Source organism: Crocuta crocuta, unplaced genomic scaffold (genome assembly GCF_008692635.1).
Source record: "Crocuta crocuta isolate KB4526 unplaced genomic scaffold, BGI_CrCroc_1.0 scaffold167, whole genome shotgun sequence".
Lineage (NCBI taxonomy): Eukaryota > Metazoa > Chordata > Mammalia > Carnivora > Hyaenidae > Crocuta > Crocuta crocuta.
Genome location: NW_027532406.1, coordinates 11848584 through 11875244, shown reverse-complemented (window position 1 = coordinate 11875244; position 26661 = coordinate 11848584). Strand labels below are relative to the sequence as shown.

At 40.4% G+C, this 26661-nt stretch overlaps 1 protein-coding gene across 3 annotated transcripts in view; it reads left to right on the top strand.

Moving 5' to 3' along the window:
• Positions 1-7057: 7057 nt before the first annotated feature.
• NRBF2 (nuclear receptor binding factor 2) overlaps positions 7058-26661 on the top strand; it is a 37889-nt gene continuing 18285 nt past the window's right edge. For 2 of the 3 annotated variants that reach the window (XM_077778645.1, XM_077778644.1), the window contains exon 1: positions 7058-7281. In XM_077778645.1, coding sequence (XP_077634771.1) covers positions 7197-7281 — 85 coding nt within the window. In that variant the 5' untranslated portion in view covers positions 7058-7196. The remainder of the gene's footprint in view (positions 7282-26661) is intronic. The other variant, XM_077778646.1, reaches the window with a different exon arrangement.

Genomic DNA, 26661 nt, shown 5'->3' with positions numbered 1-26661 from the left:
GCTGAAGTCTGGCCAGCCCCCAGGCATGCTATGAAAATTCTCTGGCCATGGTCCCAAGGTCCTAACATCGAGGTTGTACCATTCTCCCCACAGTTGCTTCTGGACTAAATGTTAATGGCATGTGATGTGAACATGTAAGGATAGAAAGTACAATGTATTTGTCATATTTTCCTCCCTCTCCCTCCCTCCCTCCCTTCCTTCCTTCCTTCCTTCTTCCTCCCTCCCTCCTCTTTCTTTTCCTTCCTTCCTTCCTNGTTTGTCTCCCAAAAATAAATAAACATTAAAAAAATAATAAAAATAAATAAAGCAGGAGATGGGGTACTCAGTTGGTTAAGCATCCAACTTTGGCTCAGGTCATGATTTCATGGTCTGTGGTTTCGAGCCCCACGTCGGGCTCTGTGCTGATCATTCAGAGCCTGGAGCCTGCTTCAGATCCTGTGTCTCCCTCTCTCTCTTCCCCTCCCCCATTTATGCTCTGTCTCTCTCTGTCTCTCAAAAATAAATGTTAAAAATAAAAAAAAATAATAAAAATAATAAAAATAAAAATAGAGTAGGAGAGTGGACAACTGGTCAAGACTCCTGAAAAGTAAATGTCATGTAGATTAAAAGCAAATTAAGAGATATAACTGTTATATGCAAGGTGTAGACTTTGATGAGATCTTGACCTGCTACAATTTTGGCATTTTGGGTACAGTTGGGGAAACTGACTATGGTATAGGTTGATGTTAAGGAATTGATGTTAATTTTTTTATGTCCAATTAAAGTAGTATAGAGTAGAGTAGGGAAAATGCTCTTATTTTTTAGAGATGAATACTAAAGTAATTAGATGGAAGTAAAATATTGTTTATAATTTACTTAAAAAGCTTTAGCAGACAATAGATGGAGAAAATATGGTAAAATATTAACTACCGAATACAGAGTTTGGGTATACAGGTGTTCATGATACTAGTATATTTGAACTTTTTCACATGAGGTACAAAAAGTACATCTATGAAAAAAAGACTTTGTTTATACAATTACAGAATATACTTTCTATTAAAAAAGCCAATAATCACAATTTAATCAAGTAGGATACTTGCTCTGTGATCATTGAAGAATTTAAGAGAGTTCTGTATATTATTTCACCACTGTGACCAAAAATTCTCCAATTGTTTATTTCCCCACTTATTTTTCTCCCTTCTTCCAACACCCAAACTGGAAAAGAATAGTGTGATGAACATGCTAGTCAATCCATGGAAGTCAATGAGAGTCCCTCAGTCTCTCCCTTTTAGAAATGGTGAGAGACAATTCGGCATGGAATAACTTAAGTGTCTGGCCAAAGCTGAAGTCTGGCCAGCCCCCAGGCATGCTATGAAAATTCTCTGGCCATGGTCCCAAGGTCCTAACATCGAGGTTGTACCATTCTCCCCACAGTTGCTTCTGGACTAAATGTTAATGGCATGTGATGTGAACATGTAAGGATAGAAAGTACAATGTATTTGTCATATTTTCCTCCCTCTCCCTCCCTCCCTCCCTTCCTTCCTTCCTTCCTTCTTCCTCCCTCCCTCCTCTTTCTTTTCCTTCCTTCCTTCCTTTCTTTCTTTCTTTCTTTCTTTCTTTCTTTCTTTCTTTCTTTCTTTCTTTCTTTCTTTCTTTCTTTCTTTCCCTTTCTTCTTCCTAGTCCTCTTCTTCTTTCTTCTTTCTCTCTTTCCCCCCTACCTCCCCATCTCCCCTACCTTTTTACTTTTTGTTTGTTTTAGAACCATTTGCCTACAGGATTCTGAGAGTTTTCCAGTCCCCTGAAGGGTGAGGAAAATATAAAGACTTGTGGAAAGAACATCTCAGAAGTAAAGAGTATAGTGAAAGTGAGAGGTAAAACATTCAATTAGTGGTAAAATTCTTATTTTGTCTATACTACTTTGCTATGACCCCTTCCTTCCCTGAAGCCCTCACATGGCCTCTCAGGACTGTCAATCAAAGATCTCCTGTGCTAGTGTTGCTTAGGTGGAATGGCAGCAGGAAGCATGGACGCAGAAGGACTAAATAGGTTAACAATGGACTTGAGAATCTTGACAATTTAAGAAAATACTTTTTAAAAGGAAGCTGGAGGCAAATATCTCCTAGATACTTGAGGAAGAAAATCATCTAAACTTCTGCCTTATGACTTCAATCATTTCTTCTCTACCATTTGGTTTCTAAGTCTTCTCTCATCTATATTTATTTAAGAGTAACCAAATTCTATCATCTTCCAATTTTTAAAATTTTTTAATGTTTATTTTTGAGAGACAAAGCACCAGCAGGGGAGGGATAGAGAGGGAGACACAGAATCTGAAGCAGGCTCCAGGCTCTGAGCTGTCAGCACAGAGCCTGACACAGGGCTCAAACCCACAAACCATGAGATCATGACCCGAGCTGAGGTCAGAGGCTTAACCGACTGAGCCACCCAGGCGCTCCCAGAAGTAATTTTTTTCTAGATAGAAACAAAGCAGCTCTGCTGCTGTTGCACCAGCAGATCCATAGTCCAAGGACATTTTGGGATTCTGGAGAGTTCTCTTCTGCTCCCTTATTTGACAAACGCTAACCTAATACAGAGTTGGTTGAATCATTGCCTTTCTGCCTTTATTTGACTGACTTTTCCCAGGTGTCAGCTTACTGGGTAAGAAACCTGCCCTGAAATTCTACTTTCCTTGGCCTCCCCTCTGTTGAACTTTGTTGACTAGAATGCCTGACTCCTGCCTAACTTGGCTCTCTTCATCCTGGCTCATGATGAAGCAACTGGACAGCTTGGCTCAGAGTCCAGGAGTTAGAGCCTGCTACCTCACAGCTACCCTCCCCCTCCCTCACATGGCCTGTTCCTGCCCAGTCTGGTTTGTGAATAGTCCTTGGCAAATACCCTGGAGGAGAACAGAGCCACTAACAATAGAAACTCCCTTTTTAGCTTGACTGGCTTGGTACTCAGGACTAAGAGTTTAGGAAAACCCAAAATAACCTGTGTAATTACAGTGGGTTACCCTAACAGTCTATTTCTGCTATTACCAACATTCAATGTCAATCCAGTAGATATTCAGCTGCTTGTAGTGGAAAGAGTACTGGGCTTGTAGCCAGACAGACCTAGATTTCAGACCTAGTTCGGCTACTTACCAATTTTACGACATTGGGGAAGTCACTAATTTGAGTCTGCTGGAATTGAATGAGCAACCGTACAAGTAAGCACTTGAAACCCTATAAACTGTTCTACAAAGTTAAACCCATTGCTCTTGAGAAATGGAGATAAAAAAGGTTTTAGGAAAAAGAAGAAAATTAAATCTTGGAGAAGCCCTTGAATCAACTTGAAGCAAGATAGTGTTTACCGTCTGTTTAACATCAAGCTCAGTCTCAAAAACAAGCATCTAAAACTATAGTTAATTTTCATTGAAAGTTAAAGGCAGTCTTACTTTTGTTCATGATGAATTTGGAAAGGGGAAGGATTTGGTGGCTCCTTTCAAATCCAGGAATGACGAAGCAGGAAGATAAGTCCTCATACCAAGTAAGTACAGGAAAGAGGGTTATTCACTTACATGCTAACTGTGCCAGCAAAGTGGTTTTCTCTGAAATTTAGCCATTGTTTCTGTTACTTAAAATTTGATTTTATATATGAGTGAAAGAGGGTGGTTTTGCCCCATAAAGGTTTTCTTTTTCTTCTTCCTTTTTAAAAGTACATTCCAAGCCCCAGAGTGGGGCTTGAACTCGCAGCCCTATGATCAAGAGTCGCATGCCCCTGGTTAAAGAAGTTTTTCTAAGGCAATGCAACTTCATAACAACTGCCACCTGGCTGTCAGTGATTCTAAAGTCACCTTATATGTCCTCAGACATAGGAAAATAGGGAAATTACAACAGTGAGCACCCATCTACTTACCACCCTGCTTGGACACAGAACAATTGCCCATCTAGTTGGGGCTTGCCATCACGTCTGGAAGTACCTTTTGGGGACATCTGAGAAGCACCTGCCACAACCACTTAAATACCCACGGAGGGCATGTCAGTGGTTCTGCCGTAACCATGCTGGCTCCTCATTGTCCTGGGCCCTTGCTGGCTGCTCTTGACATTGCTATGTTACTCTGTCTTTGGCCTGCAGACTTGGTTGCTGCCTTGTGCCCAGCACCGCTGTTGCTGCCTCTGCGGCCACCCCCGATACTGCCCCATTTGGTGGGCCCTGTAGGTTCCTGACTACAGAAGAGACTGTGGATTCACTGGGCAGTCTATAAACGGAGCAAGTGTGGGAGGCATATTGGATCCCCTTTGCCATGGTATAATCAGAGGGGCCCCCAGGCACCTCAAGGACCATGTGAAGCTTCCTGATACCAACCTTATCCTGATCCCCTTCTCTACGGAGTTCCTGTGCTGAGCAGAGAGAAACAACAAAGGTAGAGAAGAAGATGGAGTAGGAGACCAGAAGGGTCTGCTCTCCTCTCTTCCTGTAAATGAGCACACCAAAGGCTTATAAATACACAAACTTTTGAGGTCATCAATCCAAGCTCCTACTAGATGCAGGAATACCCTCTACAGCATCTCTGTCAAATGAGCCTTCCAGATTTACTTGAACTGTTCCAAAACTAAGGAAAGCATTATTACAAAGTCCCAGCGAACCTCCTCACATACCTTTATTTTCTATAACTGTGCTAGCATTTCTGTAGGAATTGCTGAATCAAGGTATGCATGTATTACATTTTGATAGCAGGGAACAGATTGTGCATGTGTTCACACACAGGTGTTATAATGATTTATACAAACTTAGGGCATGGCAGTTGCAGGAAGACAAATTACAGTCCAAACAAAGGAAGAATTCTCTAGTTGTTAAAAACAGGTCACAACCTGGGTGGCTCAGCTGGTTAAGCTTCCAACTTCAGCTCAGGTCATGATCTCACGGCTCGTGATTTCAAGCCCCGTGTTGGGCCTTCTGCTGTCAGCACCGAGCCCACTTCAAATCCTCTGTCTCTCTTTCTCTCCTCCTCCTACTCACGTGTGTGCACACTGTCTCTCTTAAAAATAAACATTTAAAAAATATTTTTAAAAACTTCCATCACTCTGCTTTGATTGTAGTAAGCATTCAAGAAGAGATTGAACTATTTATGATGCTATAAATGGATATGAGATTAGAGCAGGTGATATATAAGGAATATCTAAAATTGAGTCTTGCGGTAAGTTCTGGAACCTCTCCAATATGGCAAGTCTGTCAGTGGTGGCCCATTTAGGAATGGATTCTTTAACATGAGATGTATTTTCCAAGTGAGCCATAGAAAGCAGAAAGCTTTGCAGCTTTTAAATTTTCTCCCCAAAGCCTCTGGCCCCGTCTTGCTGAGTTGCAGCAGAGACCTAGTGCTGAGCTCTTCTCATCTCTGACTCAATAACAGGCATGTTCACTATGTTCCCAGCCAGGAGGGCCTGAGGATTTCTATAATCCTCCACTGATGGTCTCAGGAGATAAATGGGCTTTTCCCAATAGGCAAAGAAGTCATCCATGTGTCTGAAGGGATACAAACCTGAAGTAGTGAAAACAGCCATTGGCAAGCTTCGGGTACAACTGCTGTTTCCCAAATTTCAAAGGAATCCCAGCTGGGATAGCTCTAAAGTCTTTGCAGGCCTGCGACCTTTCCTTTGATGACATGGCCATGTCCCCAGTGCTCTCCATAGCCTATGGCTGGTCAGGCCAACAGCATGAGAGCAAGTGGCAGAGAATAGGGCTGGTGGATACAATGTCTGTCTCATGACTTGGTCACGTATATCCATCATATAGCCTCTCTTTTGCTGATTTGACTGAAGTTTCTCTCAAACACTGGTGAGTGCTTGAATACATCATACTCTCCTTCCTTGTCCATCCGCCATTAAAGTTTCCCTTATAGGTATTAAACCTGTCCACTGCACAGCCACTAGTCACTAGTTCAGTAACATGGATTTACTACCCACATTTACAGTTTATCAAGAAAGTTCTGCCTCTGGATTTTACTGCCCCTAAGGAGTCTGTAATAGGTTTCTTTGCCATATAATAAATTGTCTCAAACTTACTGGCTTAAAACAACACACATTCATTATCTCGCAATTTCCACATGGGCCAGGAGTCTGGGCATGGCTTCAATGAATCCTCTGCCCAGGATATCACAAAGCTGCAATCAATGTGTAAGCCAGGGCTGTGGTCTCGACTGGAGCTCCAGGCCCTCTTCCAACCTCGCATGACTCTTGGTCAAATTCATTTCTTTGAAGCTGTCCAGCTCATGGTGCCTCTGTCACAGTTCCCTATCTGTTCCCTTCATAGCATAAATCACAACTATTTTTTTTGCCAGTGAATTCCTTGACAGAAAGAACCTAGCATAGTGGTTTAGCACACAAGTGTTAACTTAATCAAGTATTATATTTCGCTATTTTTAACCCATATTATTTTATTAGTTTGCCAGCATGTTGAGGGCAGAACCCTTAATTATTGGTTTGTTTCTCTAGTCCAAGGCCTGACTTAGCGTTGCTCAAATTTGATTTTTGTTTTATTTTTTTAATTTTTTAAATGTTTATTTACATTTGAGAGAGCAAGTGAGGGAGGGGCGGGAGAGGGTACAGAGAATACAAAGCGGGCTCTGTGCTGACGGCAGAGAGCCCAGAAAGGGGCTCTAACTCACAAGCCGTGAGGTCATGACCTGAGCCAGAGCCGCAGGCTTAACGCACCGAGTCACACAGGCACCCCTCAAATCTGATTTTTGAAAAAGATCAATCAGATACAAGAATAAAAGTGAGAACCGGAGAGCAAGAGAAGGCGTGGAAATCTGAAGAATTTAGGGGGAAAATCATGCTGGAAGAAAACCTCAGAGGTCAAGAGAAACACCCAGCCATTTTGCTCAAGTTTCAAGAAGGCTGTCCACCCCTGCGTGACGTCAGAGAAGACTTCAAGAAGCTGAAGATACGCCTCTCGCGAGAGGAAAGATAGCTCGCGAGCGAGTGTACGCTAGGCCGGCCCCGCCTTCCTTGAGCCCCACCCACTCCCTGGTCCCCACTCCCACCTTGAACCAGCCACGTGTGACGCCATGACGCGTGCGTGGCCGCGGCGCAGGGGGCGGGCCCGCGGCGCGCCACCGGAGGAGGAAGTGGTGCGGTTGTTGCTCCCTCTGCGCCCACTGCTGGCTCCCGGGGCGCGGAGAGGGGCAGCTACCGCCACCGCCGCCGCTCGGTCGCCCTTCTTACTACTATTTCCCTCCATGTGCTCCGGTGCCGTCTCTCCCCTTCCACAGGCCGCCGCTTACCCCGGGGTCTATGGAAGTAATGGAAGGACCCCTCAACCTGGTGAGTAGCCCATTGAGGGTCGTGTCCGCCCTTAGGAGCCTTTGCTTCAGGAGTCCCTGTCGCGTCTCCAGCGTGCTGCTGACCCTCGACGCCAGGAGGCGGGTTTCACGGGGGTGGTCTTGAGGGGTGGGGGAGGCGGGCAGNGCGGCCCTGACGTTGCCCGCTCTGGCTTCCCGGGGAAGCTGTCACGTCCCATTTCCCGCCTCCCCGGGGCGTCCCCTGCTGCGCTGCCGTGAGTGAGGGGCTTCCACCAGCCAGGAAAGCCGCCGCCTCTTCAGGCTGGAGGAAATGCCTCCAAGCGCCACGTAACCACCTCGGTGCAGCCTGGAGGGGTACTGAAGCCGGCCAGCGCAGCAGCGGTGTGAAACACTGCTTTTCACTTCCAACACGTAGGGTCCGAAGTCTCAGCCTCACTACTTCGGAGAATTGGAGTAATACCCCTTCTTACCCCCTTTTTTCCCTCCACCCATTCATTTCTCACCTACATCCCGATGCATAAACTGTAGATCACTCTTCTCGAATTAGAGATAGCTAGAAAAAAACAGGGCCGTGCCTGTTTTTAGCTCCGTTTCATCACCTTAGGCATCTTGAAAATACGGTAGATGTTTGCTTTTTTTTTTTTTCTTCAGAAAAAGCACTCCTAGGCCATTTACTTATTATTTTAGGCATTTCTGATGTTCCCATTAAAACGAAAACGAGAAACACGAGTTCTTTTCTGATTGACCACTGCATCTTTTGATTTCCTAGAGGGCACCTATTTTGGATACTTAAGGTTGTACACAGAGGAGGAAGTTTGAGAGACACAGGTTTGCAGTTCACTTGCGGTTGGTGGGCGATGTTGGCATTGGGGAAAGATACGTGTGGAGAATTCGTTTGTCAGGTTGGAACTCTGAATCCTAGAAGACCCCGGCTGATTTAAACCATTCTATAGAGAAGCAACAGAGCGCGGTGGTTTAAGAGTATAGATTCTGGAGCTCGACTGCTTGGATTTCAGTTCTGGCTTTGTCACTTAATAGCTGTGACCTTGGGCAAATTTGTTGACCTCACCCTCTTTTCTGGTTTGTTGTGAGGATTAAAGGAGTAAATAGGTGTAAACAGTACCTTGTACCTAGTACAGTGGAAGAGTTAGCTATTACCGTCATCAGACCGTAAACTCTTAATTTAAAATCTCATTTGTAAAATGAGGGTTTGGATTTGCTGAGCTTGAAAAGCAAGATTTTAGGACCTAAAGCTGTTTTCCCCAAATGACTGGTGCCAGGTTAGCTGCTCTGAGAAGCGCCTCCTAGTTTTAAGTTGAGGCCGCCCCCATTGGTAAGAGTTGTTTACACTTAAAAGGAATTGGACTAGATTTGTGAGTTTTTAAAAACCAAGGACATATCTGGCACTTTTGTATTTAAGGTGGCATATAGTTTACAATGAAATAGAGTGGGTGGCTCAATTCTGAAACTTCACAGGAATATTATTAGAAATAACCAGCAGTTTACAGAGTGCTTCAAAGTTCAAGTGTCCTTGCAAAATGACCATTGGTTCAGTTCCAGTTAGCTTCACTTTATTTGGCCACAGGCTGCAGTATAAACTGAGCCAGCTGCCCCACTAGTGTATGGTGACTTGTGAGAAGGCGGCAGCTGAGGGACATTTGTAGATGGGGCAGGAGAATCACCAGTTTATGAAAAATTAGTTAAATGGTGACAATAGTATTTTTATAGAGGAGAATTTTGGAAAGAGCCTCGTTAAGCAGGCTAGGATAGTTCCATAATCCAGCCATAAAATGTATGTGGGCAGGTATCAGAAATTTGGCAACTTGAATTCTGAAATCATTTGGGATTTGAAAGATCTGAGTTCTAGCCTAGTTTATTTGAAGATGACAGTTGAACAGAGATTAACATTTAACTTGAATCATTTGAACTGTGCTTGTAAATAAGTACCAGTGACAGGCCTCTGAATTTGTCACTCAGCTTTAAAAGACTCTTTTTTGCTTATTTTTGTATTTTGAAGATGATCATTTTTTTTTTAATGTCAGTTAAGCAACTGCAGCTAACCTGCAGTATCAAATTGACTGCACCTGAGAAATAGTTCTCATTGTTAGGATTTAATGAGTGCCTTTGAAAATCCCAGTAGTTTATACAGGCTTTTTTAATGACATTATAGTGTAGTCCAGATTTGTTGTATGAGGACTTAATATGGTACCGAGATCTATTAATATGGGTTCTCAGAGCATCCTTGGAATTTAGGAAGAACTGCTTCCCAGTTTTACAGAAAATAAGCCTAGACTGAGAGAAATTAAGTAAGGACTTAGATCAGGATCATAACTTATTTTAGTATCATAACCTTTTCCAGTGATGCTTCTGAATTAATGTACAGTACTCACCATTTTCATTTCAGTATGTACCTTATATTGAATTGTGGATTCTATGTCATTTAGTGTCTCTGCTTTAGTATTGATTCTCTTAAGTTTGGAGTAAGGGCCTTATAGGCTTATTTGCTGGCAGTAGATTTTTAAGATACAGAAAAGACCGTTCAACTTAATCATTTTTTAAAATTTATCTTAAATGTTTATTTTTGAGGAGGGTGAGGGGTAGAGAGAGGGAGACAGAGGATCTGAAGCAGACTCTACATTGATAGCAGAGAACCTGTTGCAGGGCTCAAACTCATGAACCTGTGAGATGACCCAAGCCACCCAGGTGTCCCCAAAATAGACATTTTTATATATAATAGAGACATTGTATTCTAGTTCTCTGGTTTTTCAAATTGGTCAAAAGAAAAATAAACTAAATAATATTTTTATTGTTGGGGATAGCTAGTCTTTGGACTGAATAAGTTTTGTTTCATCAGCTTTTTATTTCTGTCAATTTTTATTATGGAAAAATTATAACTTGTAAAGTTACTTGGTGTATATTTAGACGTTTCTTTCCATTTAATTTTGGCAAGTGGGTGCTGGTAGCAAATGTCAAAACATATGTGACATAATTTGTAGCTCTTTGATTTGTTTACTGCCTATTTGGGAAGTCAGACTAATTTACACATGACTATTGCTCATGCTTTGCTTACCTACTCTGCAGACTCTTAAGGACAGGGTCCATGTGACTGTTTGGCCATATTAAGAGTGCTGAGAGTGTTGAGTAACTGAGCTTCCCTCTAGAGTGGTCAGTTCTCATCTAAGACCAGAATCCGATATCATATTCGAAAGAATGGCCTTGTACATACCCGGAGGCTTTGTAATGATCACATCTTAATTATGTTGGCAGTACAATCTTTAAGGTAAAAAAAAAGGCTGTTGTAAACCACTTCCTTCTTGCCCTGAAAAATTTTAAGGAAAGTTCATTCTGTCACAAGTTAGGTTGGGCTCAGTGGAAGTACTGGGTAAAGGTGGTAGAGCACTAAGACTTACCCAAGAATTACTAAGTGCTGGGGTTGGCATCAGGCACATTACATATACACTTGGCTCCTTTTTAAGAAATATTTATTTTGAGAGAGCACAGTGTGGGAGGGACTGAGAGACGGGGACATAGGATCTGCAAGCTCTGTGCTGGCAGGCTGATAGCATTGGGTCCGATGTGGGGCTTGACCTCATGAACTGCGAAATCATGACCTGAGTGGAAGTCAGATGCTCAACCTCCTGAGTCACCAAGGTCCCCCAATTTGGCCCTTGAACAATNGATGAAGGGCTGTTCTACAAGAAAAGCATTATAATTAATCTTTCCTTTAACAAAAGTTAAATTAATAACCATAATTAATACACAGCACATTTTGTCTGCTTTCTTATAAAAAATGGACATCCATATCCTCTTATTGTTTTTGATGAGATGAGCTAAGGAGTTTCTCCAGAGGATTAGTTTGCCCAATGTGCTTTTATATGATAAAAAAAAAAAAAAAAAAAAAATCCATGTATAACTTTTGACTCCCCGGAACCTTTTTTTTTTTTTTAACAATTATACTATCAGTTTTTATTTACAAAATTACTACAATCCTTAACTTTCTGTATATTCCTTTATTATTTTCCACATTTTTTGGTTTTCAACAATAATCATAAAAAATTTTATTAGTAAATGAGAACATAATTTAAATATGCCTCCATTGTATTACCAGTATTTACAAAAATTTAAGTATTTGTTTCCTTGGCCCTAATAGTCTTTATTAAGTGATTCATATTTTTATTTAAATTACAGATTGTTAATGTATCATGTAATAATAGTTTCAGAAGTAGAATTTAGTGGTTCGTCACTTACATATAACACCCAGTGTTCAATCACACTCAGTCACAAGTACCCTCAGTCACAAGTACCTTCCTTAATACCTGGCACCCATTCAGCCCATCTCCCTTCCACCTCCCCTTAAGCAACCCTCACTTTGTTCTCTATAGGTAAGAGTCTCTTTTATGGTTTACTTATTTTTTTTCTTTCCCCTGTGTTCATTGTTTTGTTTCTTAAATTACACATGAGTGAAATCATATGGTAGTTGCTTTTCTCTGACTTCTTTCACTTAGCATAATACACTTATAATAATACATTCTAGCTCCATCCACATCATTGCAAATGATGAGATTTCATTCCTTTTGATGGCTGAATAATAGTCCATCATGTGTATATATCCCACATCTTCTTTATCCATCAGTCGATGGACATTTGGGTTCTTTTCATAATTTGGCTATTGTAGGTAATGCTGCTATAAACATCGAGGTGCATGTGCCCCTTTGAACCAGTATTTTTTATCCTCTGGATAAATACCTAGTAGTGCAATTGTTGGGTCATAGGGATAATTCTATTTTTAACTTTTTGAGGAACCTCCATGTGGTTTTCCAGAATGGTTGGACCAGTGCATTCCTACCACCAGTGTAAGAGGGTTCTGTTTTCTCCACATCCTCTCAAACATCTCGTTTTCTGTGTTAATTTTAGCCATTCTGACAGGTGTGAACTGGTATCTCATAGGTTTGATTTGTATTTCCCTGATAATTGATGTTGAACATCTTTTCCTTGTGTCAGTCATCTGTATGTCTTTGAAAAAAATGTCTATTCATGTCTAGTATGTATTTCTTAAAACTGGATTATTTGTTTTTTAGGTATTGAGTTTTGTAAATTCTTTGTATATTTTGGATATTAACCCTTTACCAAGTATATCATTTGCAAATATCTTCTCCAATTCCAAAGTTGCCTTTTAGTTTTGTTGATTGTTTCCTTCTTTGGGTAATAGTTTTTTATCTTGAAATCCCAATAGTTCATTTTTGCTTTTTTTTTCTCTTCTGGAGAAAAGCAAGAAGTTTAGTGTTTAGTAAGAAGTTGCCATGGTCGATGTCAAAGAAACTGTTGCCTGTGTTCTCTGGGATTTTCATGACCTCTTGTCTCACATTTAGGTCTTCAATTCATTTTGGTTTTATTTATTTAAAATTTAATTAAATTTTTTTAAAAAATACTTTATTTCTGAGAGAGAGACAGCATGAGCAGGGGAGGATCAGAGAGAGAGAGAGACACAGTACCTGAAACAGGTTTCAGGCTCTGAGCTAGCACAGAGCCTGACACGGGGCTCGAACCCACGAACTGGGAGATCATGACCTGAGCCGAAGTTGGACGCTTAACCAACTGAGCCACCCGGGCGCCCCTAAATTTATTTTTTAAAATGTTTATTTAGTTTTGAGAGAGAGAGAGTGCACACGGAGGAGGGGCCAGCAAGGAGACACAGATCCCAAGCAGGCTGCAGGCTCTGAGCTGTCAGCCCAGAGCCTGACGTGAGGCTTGAACTCGTGAACCATGAGATCATGACCTGAAAGTTGGACTCTCAACCGACTGAGCCACCAGGCACCCCCATTATTTTTTTTATTTTTAAGTAGGGTCCACACACAGCATGTAGTCCAGTGTGAGGCCTGAATTCACGGCCCAAGATCAAGACCTGAGTTGAGATCAGGAGTTGGACACTTGGGGTGCCTGGGTGGCCCAGTCAGTTGAACATCTTACTTCAGCTTAAGTCATGATCTCACAGTTTGTGAGTTTGAGCCCTGAGTTGCGCTTTGCGCTGACAGATATCCTCTCTCCCTCTCTCTGTCTCTCTGCCCCTCCCCCACCGTGCATGCATGCCTGCTGGATCTCAAAAATAAACATTACAAAGAAAATTTAAAAATAAAGTTGGACACTTAACTGACTGAACCACTCAGGTGTCCCTTGTCGATTTTGAATTTATTTTTGTGTACGATGTAAGAGAGTGGTCCACTTTCATTCTTCGTATTTTTCAGTTTTCCCAACTCCCCAAAGACTTACCTACCAGTAGTCTACCGTTGACTAGAAGTCTTACCAATAACATAAACAGTTTATTAACACATAATTTATATGTTATGTATATTATGTACTGTATTCTTAAAGTAGAGAAAATACTAAAATCACAAGGAAAATCTAGTACTTCACTGTACTTATTGAAAAAACCCATATATAAGTAGACCTGTGCAGTTCAAGGGTCAGCTGTATTATTTAATCTTCTTAGTAGCTGTATATTCCCCATTTTACTGATGAAGATATTGAAATGCAGAGTAAGTGGTGACAGTGGGATTTGAAAGCAAGGTTCTCATTAAAATATTGATCTTACTATTATATCAGTGTTTGCCCATTTTTTTTTTTAATATTTTTATTTATTTCTAGGAGAGAGAGAGAGAGAGAGACAGCGTGAGCAGGGGAGGGTCAGAGAGAGAGGGAGATACAGACTCTGAAATAGGCTCCAGGCTCTGAGCTGGTAGTCAGCACAGAGCCCGATGCGGGGCTCGAACCCACGAACCGCGAGATCATGACCTAAGCGAAAGTCGGATGCTCAACCGACTAAGCCACCCAGGTGCCCCTGCCCATTTGTTTTGACTGTGATCCACAATGAGATTTTTACATGATGACCAGTACACACATCCATATATTACTGCAGAGCTGTCACATTATGCATATGCCTCTTGAAATTGTGTAAATTTCACCCAAAACAAAACAAAAAGCTGAAACTGAAACATTATGATGTCATAAATGTATGTCTGTATGTATACGCACATATGTATAGTGTATATATATTTATAATGCTATGTATTGTGCACTCTAATATTTACTAAGTTTTTTAAAATGTTGGTTTTGGGGCACCTGGGTGGGTCAGTCAGTTAAGTGTCTGATTTCGACTCAGGTCATGATCTCATGGTTCATGGGTTCAAGCCCGGCGTCAAGCTCTATGCTGACAGCTCAGAGCCTAGAGACTTCTTTGGATTCCCTGTCTCCCTCCCTCTCTGCCCCTCCCCTGCTTGTTGTGCTCTGTCTCTCAAAAATAAGCATTAAAAAAATTTAAGTGCTGGTTTCCACCCACTAAATTGATTTCACAACTCATTGGTGGATTGTATCCTTTAATTTGCCTTCACAGCAGACTGTGGCAGTTCTGAAAAAAAGCAAGCTACACTGGAAGTGAGGTAGAAAATAAGATGCAGCAGAGCTGCGTGTGGGAGAAATTGATTCTTAGACTTAAAATCAAAAACAGGTCTTGGCCTTCTCTAACATTTGAGCAGTTTTTTTAAGTGTAATTGCATTACATTAGTTTGACAGAGGTCAATTCAGTACTTACTCTTAGGAGATACTACTTGCCTGTAGGGGACTTAAAATGAATTGATGGCAGAAGGGGGAGTGAATGTGACTTCTCCACTGCTCTCTATTGAAGACCCTACCGCAAGGTTCAAGAGTACATTATACTTTCCTCTGCCTTTTTGGTATTGTGTTTGGTATGGTGTTCCTTTTCTTGTCATCTTTATATACAGCTTTCCCCAGGGACAGAGATAAATAAATAGAAAGTAATAGAAAGTAACACTTTGGAAAAAAAAAGACAATATTTAATCTGTGTTACAAACATTTTTTGACATTTATTCATTTTTGANCAAGGTTCAAGAGTACATTATACTTTCCTCTGCCTTTTTGGTATTGTGTTTGGTATGGTGTTCCTTTTCTTGTCATCTTTATATACAGCTTTCCCCAGGGACAGAGATAAATAAATAGAAAGTAATAGAAAGTAACACTTTGGAAAAAAAAAGACAATATTTAATCTGTGTTATAAACATTTTTTGACATTTATTCATTTTTGAGAGAAAAAGTGCGCGTGCGAGAGGTGGGGCGGAGGGGCAGAGAGAGAGAGAGGGATACACAGAATCCGAAGCAGGCACCAGGCTCTGAGAGCTGTCAGCACAGAGCCATACACGGGGCTCAAACTCCTGAACTGTGAGATCATGACCTGAGTCGAAGTCAGAAGCTTAGCTGACTGACCCACCCAGGTGCCCCAAAACCAGCATTTTAAAAAACCTTAGTAAATATTAGAGTGCATGATACATAGATCATGACCTGAGCTGAAGTTGGATGCTTAATCGACTGAGTCCCCCAGGCGCCCCTAATCTGTATTTTTGAAGCAGTTAGCTTGTGGAAGTAGAAGGTACTTCTTGGTGGCTGCAGTCACCAAGTGATCCAGTTTTAGTTAGGATTTTCATTGGTTGCAGGTGATGAAAGCCCCCTTCATATTAGTTTATGCCAAAAGGGATAATTTATTGAAAGGGTAATAGATTAGAATCAAAAAGGTGCAGGAAGGGCAGGGCTACAATGTAGGTGGGTTTAAGAACATATGGGACCTGAGGCTCAGAGATAATCAGATTCTCCCTCTCTGCCTCTTCAGGTTTGAATGCTTTTTATTTATGTCTCTGCAGACTTGGCTAATTCCTGGATGTCACAGTAGTTAGAACCACTTAAAACTTTTTTTTAACATATTCTCTGTTCTTAAGTTTGAAAATACAGTGAAGTGAATTCTTTAGTGTCTCGGGATAAGGTAATAGAAGAATATGGCAATTGCCACAAGAATCATATTGATTGCCTAGGAAGAAGAGCAGTTCACAGAGACGAATGGAGTTCGTGTAAAGGGTTGGCTGTTCCTGAGGATTCAGCAAGGGAGGAGTTTGGACAGGGCACACAGTAAGACGTTACTGTTTTACTTTTTATAAAGGTTTTAGAACCTTTATAAAGGTTTTAGTGTGCTTTCATTTTTTATAAACTTAAAAAAAAGTTTTTTCAAGTTTTTATTTTGAGAAAGTTAGAGGCGGGGAGGGGCAGAGAGAGGGAGAGAGAATTCCAAGCAGGCTCCGCACTGTCAGCACAGAGCCTGACACGGGGTTTGAACTCACAAACTGAGATTATGACCTGGGCCAAAACTAAGAGTCGAATGCTTAACTGAAGGAACCATCTGAGTGCCCCTTGTGCTTTCATTTTTACTTGAGAGGGAGTAGGAAAATTCTGGTTAAAATGTCACAGAGATTGGATGGATGAAATAGTAAATGAAGTAAATGCACCCATGACCAGCTCTTTTTCTGTATATATGTATATACATATATATAGTTATTTTAGATTTTGATGCAGAATTTGATTCTGATATTCTTCTGAATACAGTTATGTTCTGTCAGAATTTTCCAGTCTGGTTTTGTTACCAACTTTAAACATAACCTCTTCCATTCTTCCCTGCAACTCACCATTCCCTTATCCAACTAGCCAACAAATATTATGAGTAACTTCTGTCTTGTCAGGTACTGTTCTGGACCTCAAGGACTTAACAGCGAATAGGACAAAGCCCCCAATTCATACAGAACTTTCATCCCATGTCTCTAGTTTTCTTCTCATCTATTGTGTCCACTTTCTGTATTTTCTTTAACATCTTAAGCATAGTTTCTTTGAGTTCCTTGCTGTTAATTTCAGCATGGATTATATCTGAATCTGTTTCCATTGTCTGTCTTTTCTCTTTATTATTAAGCACTTTTTCCTGCTTCACATGCTTAGTAAGGTTATTTCATACATTGTGGGTGATATGTTGTAGAGACTGAAATTGACATTTTCCTCTAAAGAGTGTTTTGTTCTGGTTGGCAGTTAACATACTGGGAGATCACCATGATCTACTTAAACTTAGTTTTAGCCTTTATTAGGGCGAGTCTATTTTAGTTTTACCCATAATGCCTAGAGTGTGATCCTTACTCCTGGAGTTGACCTTTCTGGGTTCTCAACTGAAAGCCCCAGCTGTTCACCAACAGCACTGTACCCTTCAAGCCTAAACTACCAGCACTGTGTGGCTTGTGAAATGTCTGCTCTGGGTGTGTGCTAGGCCTCCTGGAATTATAACCAGTGCATGTGCAGCTCAGATGTTGGCTAAGGACCTGAAAGGATTTTTGAAAGCATATTTTTAGGTTTTCTTCTTCCTTTTTTTTTTTTTTTATGTTTTATTTATTTCTGACAGAGAGCAAGAGAGACAGCGTGAGCAGGGGAGGGTCAGAGAGAGAGGGAGACACAGAATCTGAATCAGCACAGAGCCCGACGCTGGGCTCAAACCCACGAACTGTGAGATCATGACCTGAGCCAAAGTCGGACGCTTAACTGACTGAGCCACTCAGGCACCGCTAGGTTTTCTTCTTGGGTGCAATTCTTTCCAATGCTGGACCCTCCTCAAATTCCAGGAGGAGGCTCCACTCTTCATCTCTTTCCCCAAATTAGATACTGCCTTCTGCTTGGGTTTTATTTTTCTGCACTACATTTTGGAAAGTTCTCTCAGAAAGAAAGCCAGGTGAATGTAGGTCTCACCTTGCACTTTTCCCTTTTCTTGAAGATATAGCCTTCTGTTATTTCTTTGTTCAGTGTCAGTAAAGTGTTGTTTTATATATATATTTTGTATCTAGTTTTGTAGTTGTTTGTAGCTGGAGGATGTGTCAGTGCTTAGCTTGCTCATCTCTCTGAGAATTCCAAGAGGTTCTCAAAACAAAATTGCATCAGTTTATTATAAACCCTAAATGCCAGAAAGCACTTAAATATGAGATTGTAGTATCATGGATTTAATACTCAGTGATAGGATATCACAACCTCATGAGGATTGACCAGTCACTGCTCTCCCTGTTTAAACATTATCTATTTCTAGGGGCACCTAGGGGCTCAGTCAGTAGAGCACACAGCTCTTGATCTTGGGATTATTGAGTTCAAGCCCTATACTGGGAATAGAGCTTACTTTAAAAAATATATATATATATATATTTCTAAATAGATTTGAAGCAGCTTACAATAAAAAGGTGCCATACTATGAGTATATGAGATATGAGTTACACAGCAAGTTTTTTTCCAAATTTAGGAGCTTAAAACATACATTTTTCATAGGTTCTGTGAGGCAGGAATAATATGGTTTAGTTGGGTCCTCTGCTTCAGGGCTTCTCATAAGACTGCCATCAGTGTGTCATCTGGGGCTATGGTCCCATTTGAAGGCTCCACTAGGGCAGGAGCTCCTTCCAAGCTCACCCACATGGTTCATGTAGAATTTAGTTCTTGAGGACTTTTGAATCAGCTTTTGGATTCAGTTCCCTGTTGGCTGTTGGCAAACTACCCTCAGTTCCTTCCCTGTGAGGTTTTCCATAGGGCAGTTCACAACATGACCCTTGTTTTCATTAAAGTGAGCAAAGGAGGGGCCCCTGGGTAGCTCAGTCACTTAAGCCTCCCGACTCATGATCTCCTCTCAGGAGGTCATGATCTCAAGGTTCCTGAGATCCTAAGATCCAGCTCCTTGTCAGCTCTGGGCTGGCAGGTGTGGAGCCTGCTTGGGGTTCTCTCCCTCCCCGTCTTTCTCTGCCCCTCCCCTCCTTTCCTCTGAGCTCTCTTTTCTCCCTCAAATAAACATTTTGAAAAAGTGAGCAAGGGAGAGCAAGCGAGTGCTACCAAGATGGAGGCAAGTGTCTTTTGTAACCTAACTAATCAGAGAAGCAATATTCCCTCACCTTTGCTGTATTCTGTTCCTTAGATGCAAGTCACTAGGTTTAGTGCACATTAGAGGAGAAGAGATTACATAAGGGTGTGAATACCAGAAGGAAGGGGTCATTGAGAGCTATGATACAGCTTCTGATAGGAACTGCTTACCAACAGTTATTGATAGAGAAGTAAAGAAAATAAGAACTGAATCAACAAAGAATATCAAGAAGATATAATTTTGTGGGACTACATCAAACTAATAAGATGCACAGCAAAGAGAATCATTAACAAAATGAAAAGGCAACCTGCTGAATGGGAGAAAATACTTGTAAATCATACATCTAATAAGGGGTTAATGTCCAACAAAATATATAAAGAATTCATACAACTTAGTAGGAAAAAAAAAGCAAACAGACCAATTAAAAAATGGGCAGAGGATCTGAAAAGACATTTTTCCAAAGGAGACATCCAGATGCCCAATTGGTACATGAAAAGATAGTTTACATCACTGATCATCAAAATATATAAAGAATTCATACAACTTAGTAGGAAAAAAAAAAGCAAACAGACCAATTAAAAAGTGGGCAGAGGATCTGAAAAGACATTTTTCCAAAAGAGACATCCAGATGCCCAATTGGTACATGAAAAGATAGTTTACATCACTGATCATCAGGGGAATGTATATAAAAGCCACAATGAGATATTATCTCATGCATGTTAGTGTTTGTTTATTTTTTGAGAGGGAAATAGAGTGTGAGTTGAGGAGGGGCAGAGAGAGAGGGAGACACAGAATCCAAAGCAGGCTCCAGGCTCTGAGCAGTCAGCACAGAGCCTTATGTGGGGCTTGAACTCAGCAAACAGTGAGATCATGACCTCAGCCAAAGTCAGACACCTAACCGACTGAGCCACCCCGGCGCCCCTCATCTCACCCATGTTAGAATGGCTGGTATCAAAAAGACTAGAAATAAGTGTTGGCTGGTATGTGGAGAAAAGAAAACCCTTGTGCTCTATTGGTAGGAACGCAAATTGGTGCAGCAACTATGGAAAACAGTATGGAGGTTCCTCAAAAAATGAAAAATAGAGATACCATATGATCCAGCAATTCCACTTCTTGGTATTTGAAGAAAACAAAAACACTGACTTGAAAAGGTATATGGACTCCATGTTCATTGCAGCATTATTTATAACAGCCAAGATATGGAAATAACATAAGTGCCCATTGAGAGATGAATGGATAAAGATGTGGTATTTACATGATGAATATTATTTAGCCACCAAAAAAATCCCCCAGATCTTGCCACTTAAAAAACATAAGAGGGTATTATGCTATTTGAAATAAGTCAGAGAGGGGTGCGTGGGTGGCTCAGTCGGTTAAGCGTCTGACTTCAGCTCAGGTCATGATCTCTTGGTTTGTGGGTTCGAGCCCTGCATCGGGCTCAGTGCTGACAGATATCTCAGAGCCTGGAGGCTGTTTCAGATTCTGTGTTTCCCTCTCTCTCTGACCCTCCCTTGTTCACGCTGTCTCTCTCTCTCTCTCTCCTAGAAATAAATAAAACATTTTTTTAAATTAAAAAAAAGTAATAAGTCAGAGAAAGACAAATTTAAGTGATTTCACTTAAAGATGGAACTTTAAAAGGCAAAACAAACACCCAATCTCATAGACCAGATTGGTAGTTACCGTAGGTGACTAAGGTCAGAGCGGATGAATGAGGTCAGAAAGTACAAACTTGAAGTTATCAATAAGTCCTGGGATATAATACATAACATGGTGACTATAGTTAATAATGCTGGATTACATATTTGAAAGTTGCTAAGACAGATCTTAAAAGTCTTAAGCAGAAGAAAAAAATTTTCCTAACAGTGTATGATATATGATGTTAGAAGACTTACTGTGGTAATCATTTTGCAATGTATGCAAATATCAAATCGTGTACACCTGAAACTAAATAAATGTTATAAATGTCAGCTATACCTGAATTAAAGAAGGAAATATCCTATGGGAAGCAGCTACTAATGATTAGTTAACTTTGACCTGTTGGAATGGAAAAGATAATTAGGATAGAAAAGAAAACACCGTTGTTGTTTTTTTTTTTAATTTTTGAAGTTTAGTTGACATAGTGTTATATATTAATAGTGTCAGGTGTACAACATAGTGATTTGACAGTTCTATGCATTTCTCTGTGCTCACCATAATTAGTCACCATCTGTCACCATACAATGTTACTACAGTATTATGGACTTTATTCCCTATGCTGCCCTTTTCATCTCTGACTTATTTTATAAGTGGAAGTTTTTATTTCTTAGTCCCCTTTATTTTGCCTATCAACCCACCCTCTTCCCTGTATTTATGAGTCTGTTTCTGTTCTTTAGTTTAAAGAACACTGATTTTTATGAAATATTATACATTTGTATAAGAAATCCAGAGGGTTAAAACAAACAAAAAAAATTGAGCTCATTTATTTACCAGCTAGGGAGATGAAAACAGGTAAGAGTTGAAGAGTTGAAACTCTTGAGAGTGTTATGTTGCCTTTGCATCTAGTAGTTTCCTGGGCAGTATTGATACTTTATTTAAGAAAAGATAAATAAAATTTAAGCCTAATTTGTTTAGTACCCAAAATAAATGCAATCTTGACTTCAGCGTTAACCTGAATTGTTAATCAAACCACTCAAAGACCTGGAGTGTCTTTTGTCCTTTCTGAATGAATATGAAATATTGAGATAAAGCCTTTTCCATAAATCTTATTACATCTTGAAATACTTGGCAAAAGAAAAACGTGTTAACAATTAAAATATATCAGTGCCCAGGGGCACCTGTGTGGCTCTGTCAATTGAACATCAGACTCTTGATTTCAGCTCAGGTCATGATCCCACTTAAGATTTTCTCTCCCTCTCCCTTCCTCTTCCCCCTCTCTTGAAAAAATTAAAGATATATAATCTCTCATCAACATTCCCATTTCAGTGGCTTTTTGTTGCTGTTTTGAGTTACTGAAGAAACATAGTTATGGACTTAACATGTTTAATGGCAGTGATTCTACCAAAACAATATTTAAAGAGATCAATTTTAAAGTAGAGAGTTTTTTTTAAATGTTTATGTTTGAGAGAGAGAGACAGAATCTGAAGCAGGCTCTAGGCTCTGAGTTTACCAGCACAGAGCCTGACATGTGGCTCAAACTCATGAATCGTGAGATCATGACCTGAGGTGAAGTTGGATGCTTAACTGACTGAGCCACCCAGGCATCCGTAAATTAGAGATCTTTAAAATTTGTTTTAAAAATAAGAGGTATTAAAAATAATTATAAATAAGGAATATTACCAAGATAAGTTTCGTACAGTATCTTCAGTTAGAAAAAACAAAAACAAAAGCAATTTAGTCTCCCCAACTACATTGTGAACTTGATGGCTGGGACCGCCAAGTCCTTTATTGTCTTTTAACTAATTTTTACTATACTCTCATTTTAGAGATGGGAAAACTCAGGAAGAAAGTTAAGAAGGCCAATTTCATGTGTCTAATAAGTGTTCAAGCTGAGATTTGAACCTAGGCAGTCAAGCTCTGTATAGAGACTCTGCTTGCTGGGTGTCTAACAAGAACTTAGTAGGAACTGTATTTTTGTTATTTTTTATTTTTTTGAAGTTTGTTTATTTGGAGGGCAGAAAGGAGCAGAAAGAGAGGGAGAGGGAATCCCAAGTAGGCTCCTCTGTGCTGTCAGTGCAGAATCGTGAGATCATGACAAGAGGTGAAATCAAGAACTAGACGTTCAACTGACTGAGCCACCCAGGTGCCCCTGTATATTTTTTTTAATGTTTTTTATTTATTTCTGAGAGAGAGAGACACAATGTGATCAGGGGAAGGTCAGAGAGAGAGGGAGACACAGAATCTGAAGCAGGCTCCAGGCTCTGAGCTAGCTGTCAGCACCGAGCCTGATATCTCAAACCCACGGACCGTGAGATCATGCTCAGAGCGGAAGTCGGATGCATAACTGACTGAGCCACCCAGGCACACACACACACACACACCCCTCCCCCGTATTTTTAAAAAATTTTTTAAAACATTTATTTTTGACAGAGGAAGAGAGAGAGAGAGAGAGAGAGAATGAATCTGAAGCAGGCTCCAGGCTCTGAGCTGTTAAGTCAGCTCAGAGCCTGACAGGCTTGAACTCACAAACTTTGAGATCATGACCTGAGCTGAAGTCAGACGCTCAACCAACTGAAGCACCCAAGCTCCCCTGTATTTTTTTTTTTTTTTAAATAGGGAGTTTGATTGCTCTGGTGCCAGATAACCTAGTAAGTATGTATTTTTAAGTGAGATATAACTCCTGAATTGGCAGAGTGATCAGAGATTGAACTTTACATGGGAAGGTTTTAGGGATGTCAGGACGAGTATGAGATCCTGTTCTCAGCACTTGAGAACTTTTTGTTTATTTCTTTGGTATTTAATAAGCAATTTGTTCTTTTTTTTTAATTTTTTTAAATGTTTTATTTATTTCTAGGAGAGAGAGAGAGAGACAGCGTGAGCAGGGGAGGGTCAGAGAGAGAGGGAGTCACAGGCTGAAACAGGCTCCAGGCTCTGAGCTGGAAGTCAGCACAGAGCCTGACGCGGGGCTCGAACCCACGAACCGCGAGATCATGACCTAAGCGAAAGTCGGACACTTAACCGACTAAGCCACCCAGGCGCCCCAACAAGCAATTTGTTCTTATGGAACTTAAGTTTATTTAGGGAGCTTCGTAGGTATAGTAGTTAATGTCATCATAGACATAGTGTTAGAAGAGGTAACCTCAGAGAGTATCTCTTCCCTGCTTTGCAAAAGGTGTCCTGGAGCCAGCAGCTTAGCTGCATGCGGGTAGAATCTCGACCCCTGATCTAGATCTGCTGAATCAGAGTGTGCATTTTAACTGGACCCCCGGGTCATTTGTATTCAACTAAAACTTGAGAAGTACCGATACGGTCCATGTCTATCATCTTACAGATTCGTCACCTGTAAACAGACCCTGAATGATGAAATAATTCAGGTTAGTAGGAGAGCCAAGACTTGTGCCCATAGCCCTGGGTTCCTGGTAGGGCTGGATCTGTACTTTGTCGTCCATAATTAGTAGATACTTTGGAATTTTAGAGGTTTGTCTCTTTTTTGTAGGGCTTATTTCAAAGCTCTGAAAGGTTAAGGCACATGCAAATTCACCCCTTTGTACTTTTTTTAACTACCTAGATCCTTGTTGATTGCCAGTTGCTTTAACTATATTATCAGAACACGTAGAAAAATCGTGTTGATCATAACTTAACTTTCTTCATGTATATTCTCTTCCCAAAAGATCTGTGTCATTTCTAGGTACTATAAAATACTCCTGTGTTCAGGATGTGTTTTTTGGTCAGTTAAAAGTATTTTAGGGGCACCTGGGTGGCTTAGTCGGTTAAGCGTCCGACTTTCGCTTAGGTCATGATCTCGCGGTTCGTGGGTTCGAGCCCTGCGTTGGGCTCTGTGCTGACAGCCAGCTCAGAGCCTGGAGCCTATTTCGGAGTCTGTGTCTTCCTCTCTCTCTGACCCTCCCCTGCTCCCGCTGTCTCTCTCTCTCTCCTAGAAATAAATAAAAATAAATAAATAAATAAATAAATAAATGTATTTTAAGCCCCTACCCATTTCTTTTACCCATCATTATTTTCAGGAATAAATTGAGACTTAGAGACAAAGCTTATTTAGTTATTGTTTGAAGAGTAAAAAACTTCGAAAACAGTTGAAATGGATGATCTTTCTTTTAAGTTATGTTGCTTGTGTCTTCCTTACATAAATAGAAGGGAGAATGTAAACAAGCATGCATTGCTGAGAGTGCTGTTTTCTACTTTTGTCTTCACCTCTGTTTTACATTGAGCATGATTTGCAAACATGCCCAGAATATTTCTACTCTCAGTTGCAAAAGTGATTCTCTGAAGTATTTTTATGAGACATCTGTGGCACAGTTTTTGAAAAGCATTCAAGATAAATCACTTTACACCTGACAGAACAGATTTGCCTTTTGCCTTCTTAAAAAATTGAGGTAAAGGGCGCCTGGCTCGTTCAGTCAGAAGAGCATGCAGCGCTTCATCTCGGGTTATGAGTTCAAACCCCACATTTAAGATTACAAAAAATAATAAAGATTTGAAAATTGAGGTAATATACATAGCATAAAATTTACCCTCTTTCTCATTTGTAAGTACACAGTTTAGTAGCAAGTATATTCATTTGTGCAGCAGGTCCCTAGAACCTTTCTCCTTGTAAAACTTAAACTCTCCACCTTTTAACATCACTTTTCTCATGTCCATCCAGCCACCATTTCACTTTTTTTGTATGAGTTTCAGTACTTTAGATATCCATATAAATGGGATCATACAGTATTTATCTTTTCGTAACTGGCTTATTTTATATTTTATTTTAATTTTTTAAAATTTATTTTGCAGGGGGTGGGAGAGTGTGAGGAGGGGAAGGGCAGAGAGAGGGAGAAAGAGAATCTCAAGATGGCACCACTATGTTAGCATGAGCCCGGCATGGGGCTTGAACTGATAAACTGTGACATCATGACCTGAGCCTAAATCAAGAGTGACGCTTAACTGATTGAGCCACCTCGGTGCCCCTTTGATATTTTATTAACATGTCTTAAGAGTCCATCCATGTTGTAGCATGTGTCAGAATTTTCTTCTTTTTCAAGGTTTACATGGACATTTGGGTTGCTTCCACCTTTTTATTGCATGTGTGATTAATGCTGCAATGAACATGGGTATACGATGCTTTTCACTTTTTTAAAGCAGCTTTTCTAAATCATCTGTGAATTTGTTAGTGAGGAAAACTACACTAGTTAGAAGAATTGAGTTGATCATTTCTGTCTCCTTGCCTGCTAACTGTGAAACCTTAGGTCAGATATGTAACCAACCCCTGTGAGGCTGCTGCACATCCTTAGGTAAGAAAGGGAATCACATTCATAAAGTTGTAGTAATTTTTCTTTAAAAAAATTTTTTAATGTTAATTTTTGAGAGAGAGAGCATGTGAGTAAGCATGAATAGGGGAGGAGCAGAGAGAGAGAGAGAGAGACAGACAGACAGACAGACATAGAATCCAAAGCAGCCTCCAGGCTCTGAGCTGTCAGCACAGAGTTGATACGGGGCTCGAACTCACCAACCAACCAGGAGATCATTCCCTGAGCCAAAGTTGGATGCCTAACTGGCCACCCAGGTGTCCCAAGCTGTAGTCATTCTTAAAGTGTAGCACACATGTAAATAGGCCAAATCCCTTTACCTTTACATTTGGGATCACTTTAGCCATTTGCTTTCACATCTGAGTTTGTTGTTTTGGTCAGTGGTACCTGAAAAAAAAAATCACTGTAATATTAAATATTGGTATAATTAAGCCTTCAGCTGTACAGTGTACAGATTTTTAGCTTAGGAAGAAATAGTAACTTTAATGTTGAAAGAATAAGTTAATAAAAGCTTGAATTTTACTGTTTTATAAGTAATTTCCTGATTGTAGTTTTTAAACTATACAAAGTAGTGAAAGGATCTACAAGGTAACTTTTGTTTTGAAAAGAGGTTGTTAGAAATCAAGTAAATATACAGTTTAACTAATGTGATTGTAGCTCTTGGTTAATCTCTGAAGAATGGGAGAATGTGGCTCATTGAAGGAGT